The 5692-nt window shown below is 66.6% G+C and overlaps 1 protein-coding gene across 1 annotated transcript; it reads right to left on the minus strand.

Annotated features, from left to right (window-relative positions):
* Positions 1-1812: 1812 nt before the first annotated feature.
* RTP5 (receptor transporter protein 5 (putative)) lies at positions 1813-5479 on the minus strand. The gene is made up of 2 exons (XM_086394131.1): positions 5283-5479; positions 1813-3537 (listed from the first exon to the last, which is right to left on the minus strand). Exons 1-2 carry the CDS (start codon positions 5432-5434, stop codon positions 2049-2051), a joined length of 1641 nt encoding a protein of 546 aa, XP_086250257.1. The 5' UTR covers positions 5435-5479; the 3' UTR covers positions 1813-2048.
* Between the last annotated feature and the right edge of the window lie 213 nt (positions 5480-5692).

Genomic DNA, 5692 nt, shown 5'->3' on the forward strand with positions numbered 1-5692 from the left:
GCCCAGGGGCTGTAAGGGGACCACACCCCCTTCTCTGCACCCCCCGGGGCGGCAGCCGCGGGAAGGGCAGAGCGGAGGTCCCCGTGCGGCCGCAGGGCAGGGGGGCACACGCGTCACTGTGGGTCCAGCAGGCCCAGGACCGTGAGGACAGCGCGGGCCAGTGGTGTCAGGGTGGGCAGGTCACTGCTGGCCTGGGGGCCTGGATGACCATCGGGAGACCCCAGAAAACGGGCGCCGGTGTAAGCCCCCTGCTCTGGAGGGGGTGGTCCAGAGGCAGCGGCCACAGACCCTCAGGACCAAGGCTGACTGGGCCTCGAGCCTCTAAGTCAGGTGCCCAGAGGGAAGCTTGTTGAGTCTGCAGGGACGGTGGCCAGCCCTGAAGTTCTCTACTGCGGCCCTGTGTGGTCGGTCTGAGCCATCCAGGGACAGCTTTGCATCTCAGAAGCAATTTCTATTTATCTAGAAGCTGGAAATCATGCGGTGACCAGCACTTCAATGGGGGCTGCCCCAGGGGAGACCATAGGTCTGAAGACAGAGGGTACCGCTATGGGCACCACAGCCCCCCAACAGCTGCTTCCCAGGGAGGAGGGTGGTGCATCCTGCCCTAGGAGAGGGGTCTCACCAGTGTAGACAGAACACTCAAGGTGGGAGGGCGGGTCATATCCTAGGAGTGAGATCTCACCCAGTTGTAGACATAACACCCAGAGTGGGAGGGCAGGTACTGCCCTAAGAGTGAGGTCTCACCTGGTGTACAGAACACTCAGGGTGGAAGGGCGGGCCCTGCCCTAGGAGTGAGGTCTCACCCGGTATAGACAGACCCTAAGGATGGGAGGGCGGGTCCTGCCCTAGGAGTGAGGTCTCACCCGGTGTAGACAGAACTCTGGAGTTGTGTCCTGATCCAGTGGTTAGTGTATCAGAAAAGGGGGAGCCTGGCTGCAGTGCTCTGGCTGGCTCTGCTCGGCTGTGTGAGTGTCAAGCCTCGAGGCCCAGAGCCTTCTGTGCCCTTGTGTCATGTGGGGTTCCGTTGGGCAGGATGCTGACGTCAAAGCCCACCCCCGTCCCTCCGTCCAGGCAGCCCCTCTGTGGGGACCCCTCCCCATCCTTCTTCCTTACCTGGAGTCAGCCTGAGGTCTAATCTCCCAGATCCGCCCTGGCCCTGTGGACAGAGGGCCCTGTGGACAGAGGGCCCTGCAGCAGAGAGTCTGGCCACCTACCCCTCCCCATGAGGCAAGCCTTCCCAAACCTCCCATCCGACCGGGGACCCAAGTCTCGGACCCCAGGGCCCTGGGGCCAATCTGTGTGAGGGGAGGGACAGGGTGACCCCGCCCAGCTGCCCGTGGTCATCCCCTGATGCCTGGGACCCACATGGCCCAACACCCCTGCCCCTTAGAACTGGATCCTGGGCCATGAAGATGGGAATCCAGGGTGTAGACACAGGGAACCTCAAGCAGATGGCGCTTCTTGAAAAGCACGTGGATGAAAATGTTCCAGGAACCATGAACAAAATCTGGTAAAATGCTGGGTGGTCCTCTGCCCCTCCCTCGGGGAAGGTGCCTCCTCAGCTCCTGGGGCCCTGGGGAGGGGGTGGTCTCCAAACACACCCAGAGGGGCTTTCATCTTCCCGAGGAGGTGGTGTTGGTCTCCCACCCTCCGCAGCTTGTGCTGAACCAGCCCGAGCGTCACGTCCAGAGATCTAATGGCACCGCAGGAAAGGGTCACTGGGGGGACCAGGACCCCAGGGGTCGGCTGGCCCCTGTGCCCCACCACCCTCTCCTGCACACCCTCAGCTCAGCGGGAGACTTATGTGGCTGCTGCCTCTTAACTCTTGTTTTATTGACGTGTAACACACATACAGAGTGCCTGGGACACACGCGGTCAGCTCGGGGGGTGGCCATGGCATGAGTTTCCATGACACCAGGACTCACCGCGGAGATGCAACATGGAAGCAGTGCTGTCGGGGCGGCCGGGGGCAGGGGTCTCTGCTCACCAGGCGCCCGGGCAGCCCCCCTGGAGGGGGTCCCCAGGGGAGCGACAGGAGGCACCGCCCTTCATACCCACGGGGAGCGGTCGGGGCTGAACTTGCACAGGTACATTATCCAGAGGACGCAGACGGCCAGCGAGACCCAGATCCAGACCTCTTCGTAAGGGTCAAAGCAGAAGCCCTCGGCCCAGCAGAAGCCCTCGTCCCCGGGGGGCGGGGGGCGGAACCTGGACGCACGGGGTCCTGGCTGCTTCCGCTTCTTGGACGAGCCCCGGGGCGCCAGGCCATCGCCTTGAGGGCCCCTGGCCTTGCGCCCGGAGCTCTTGCTTTGGATGATGCTGAAGACAGAGAAGGGGACGGTGACGGAGCCCTCGCCGAGGGGCACCCAGCCGCCCACGTCGGTCCCCGGGAGGCGCTCACGGCCCTCGGCAGGGGGGCCGCCGCCGCCAGCCACCTGCCCTTTGCCTTCGGGGCCACTGGCAGAGGAGGCCGCCACTCTGCCCTCGTAGGCGAACATGAAAGGGAAGGTGAGGGAGCCGTACACCAGGTCGAACGCGTCAGCGTCTTCCAGGAGCACGTCGGTCAAGGAGGAGGGGAAGGTGACCGAGCCCTCCCCGTTGTCCATGAGGCCGACGATGTAGGTCATGGGCCGCGGGCTGCTTCCAACCGGGACAAGCCTGGTGCTGCTGTATGGGGCGCCCCAGTCGGCACCCTCGTCCTCGCCCTCGCCCTCATCCCCGTCCTCGTCGGGTTCAGAGACACAGCCGAGCCCTTGGTAGATGAAGCCTGTGGTTGCCTTCGCGCCGCTGAGCAGGAGCCCCTTGCCGTGGAAGACGGGGGCTTTGATGTTCACCGGGAAGCGTCTACCCTTGGACGTGACCTTGGAGTTGGCGGGCAGGTAGAGGGAGCCCCTGCCGATGATGTGCTGCCGGCCTGCTGACTCACCCGCCAGCCCCTGGGCCCTGTGCCCGAGGGAGAAGGGGATGGTGACGACCTCCTCGGCCTGGCTGCAGAAGTCCCTGCCCTCGGCGATGGGGCTCCTGATGAAGTCGGCTGCGTACAAGGGAACGGCGATGGCGTCGGGGGTGCAGCCCCGTGGGCGGTCGACCAGCAGCCCGCGGCCCAGCGTACGCAGCTGCCTGCTGGCGGCGGGGGCAGCCTCGTCGCCGCTGGAGTACAGGGTGAACCTGCCCTTGATGCTGCCGGAGCTCCTGCCCTCGGGCCCCCAGGCGGGGTCAGGCGGCTGCTGGAAGAAGCAGACTCCCAGGTCGCAGGCCTCACAGCGTTCGCCGAAGCAGACCTCGGGGCCCTGGTCGGAGCCGGGACCCTCCGCGTAGCACTTGCGCTCGATGAACCGCACCAGCTTGCCCAGGAAGAGCCGCACGCTCAGCAGGCTGACGCGGCACTCGGCCCCGCCGGGCGGGCACAGCCGGCACCGCTGGCCCCAGACCCGCATCTTGACCAGCCCGCGCCGGCCTGCCTCGTCCCACCACAGGTGGGAGAGCACGTGCACGTGGGCCGAGGCCCAGCCCCCCGGGCAGCGACCGCACTGGAGCCTGCGGAGGAGAGAGGCCGGGGGCGGGGCTCGGCCGGAGCCTGCCCTGCACGCCCCCGAGGCCCCCGCCCGTGCGCGCCCCCGAGGCCCCCGCCCGTGAGCACCCCTGAAGCCCCACAGCCCGTGCGTGCCCCCGAGACCCCACAGCTCGTGTGCGCCCCCGAGACCCCACAGCTCGTGTGCGCCCCTGAGACCCCACAGCCCGTACGCACCCTTGAGGCTCCAGCCCGTGCGTACCCCCCACGTGTGTGCGCCCCCGCGGCCTCCCAGCCTGAGGAGCCCAAGCAGACGCCTTCCATCCTTTGGCCCCAGCATGCCCCGGGTGGCCAAGCGCGCTGCCTGGGCCCCTCTGGGCTCAGCGCTACATCTGCTGCTGCTCTGTCCCGGCGGCGTGGGTCTCAGCGCCCCTAGGAGACACCACCAGGACCCCGCGGGAGGGAGGGCCATCTGTGGTGCCCAGGGGATAGGGCAGGGGGCTGCACAAAGGGCCTGGGGAGCCCGTCCCCCGGGAGAGGGGCCATGAGGGGTGCAGGGAGAACTCGGCGTGGGGGGTGGCTGGGAGGCTGGGTGGCCCTGTGGCCCTGGGCCAGCGCACCGGGACTGCGTGCCCACCCCTCACGTGCAACGGCGCTGCTCCGGGGGCCAAGGCCCTGTGTCCCCGTCTCTCCGGCTGAGTAACCCTCGGGCTGATCCACCGGGCCTTCCCCTGATGGTGGGCTTTCCACCCCCCACACCCCCACCTGCAGCCTCCTGCCACGCATGGCTGGGGAGCACCTGGACACATGTGGTGTCCTTGGTACTGAACTTCCTCCTTTATTTGTTAATTACGTGGCACGTCATGGCTGGACGTGGAGACGTGGGTCTGCACTAGTGACCGTCCCACCAGCTGGCACGTCTGTGCCTGTGAAAACCACACACCGACCAGTGCTCAGGCTGCTTGTCCAGCCCGTGAGCAGCGGCTCCTCCCGGGACAGTCACGGGTGGGAAGGAGCCTCCGATGCTGTCACTTCCTGACACCTGGGAAAGCCAGACTCTCACCGCACTCCTGACTCCCGGCGCTTCAGACACGGGGGAGCGGGGGCATCCGTGTCAAAGGACAGCTGCCCACGGGGTCCACACAGCCCCCTCTCCCGCCAGCGCCCTCCCGGCTGGCCCCTGGGAGACCCTCGGCCGGTCGCCTGTGGCTGCTTGTCTGACGCTGGGAGGGCACGGCTCACGTGGGGACCCACGGTCCCCGGGGCTCCCGACGTGGCCCCTGCTCGGCCACAGCCCAGGCCAGGACTGCCTCTTCCTTCTTGGGCCCAAGCCCTCCATGAGGGTCCATCCGCTCAGGCCCTCTGCAGGGCAGGGCAGAGACCCACCCTGCTCCAGCTGTTAGCGCTGCCATGGAAACGAGGAGATGCTGCGGTGAACAAAGTCTGCCACAGGCGGGCAGCCATCCCCCCTCCCACCAGCTGCCCCTGGGCTGGGCCCCCAGACTGGCCTGGAGGTGCCCAGCAGGCAGGGACTCAGCTCGCCTGCGCTGCAGGTAACGGACACACAGCTCCCCCAACACCCCCACTGCCCAGAAGGGACGGGGAGCTCCCGGCCCGCCCACCCACCTGTTGGGTGCCAAGGCCAGGCAGACACACGCTGCTCCTGCCTCCCTCAAGGCCCAGGCCACATCCAGCACTGGCTGGTGGCGAGGCAAACTCGCCCCCCCCCACCCCACCTCCAGGGACCCCACAGGAGGCCCCCCAGCCGCACCTCGAGAGCCCCCGAAGCTGGTACTGGAAACCGCTGCTGTCCAGGTGCCCTGAGGCCAGGTTCTCCTGGGGGACCAGCTCCCAGATGTCCTTGGGCTTCGTCTGGGCCATCAGCTGCACCAAAGTCTTGGCCCACACGTCCGCCCCGTCCATGCTGTTCGGGTCCGCAGTGCGGTCTGAGGGCTGCACCGGCTTGGGCTCCAGGCGAGCACCCACCCGCCTCCAGCACTGGCCAATCGCTGCCTTGACAACCACCGGGTCTCCATGGCAACCGGGTTTGTCTCAGGGAAATGAGCAATGGGACTCTTTTTCTGATCCCTTCGAGTATTTTTTATTACGCAAGCAGTGGATTTTCGTTTTAGGAAAAATTGGAAACAGGTAAATAAACAGGACGACACACACGATGATAAA

The sequence above is a fragment of the Bos grunniens genome, chromosome 3 (genome assembly GCF_055505025.1).
Source record: "Bos grunniens cultivar Pamir isolate PY7600 chromosome 3, Bosgru_T2T1.0, whole genome shotgun sequence".
In the NCBI taxonomy this organism is placed as follows: Eukaryota; Metazoa; Chordata; class Mammalia; order Artiodactyla; family Bovidae; genus Bos; species Bos grunniens.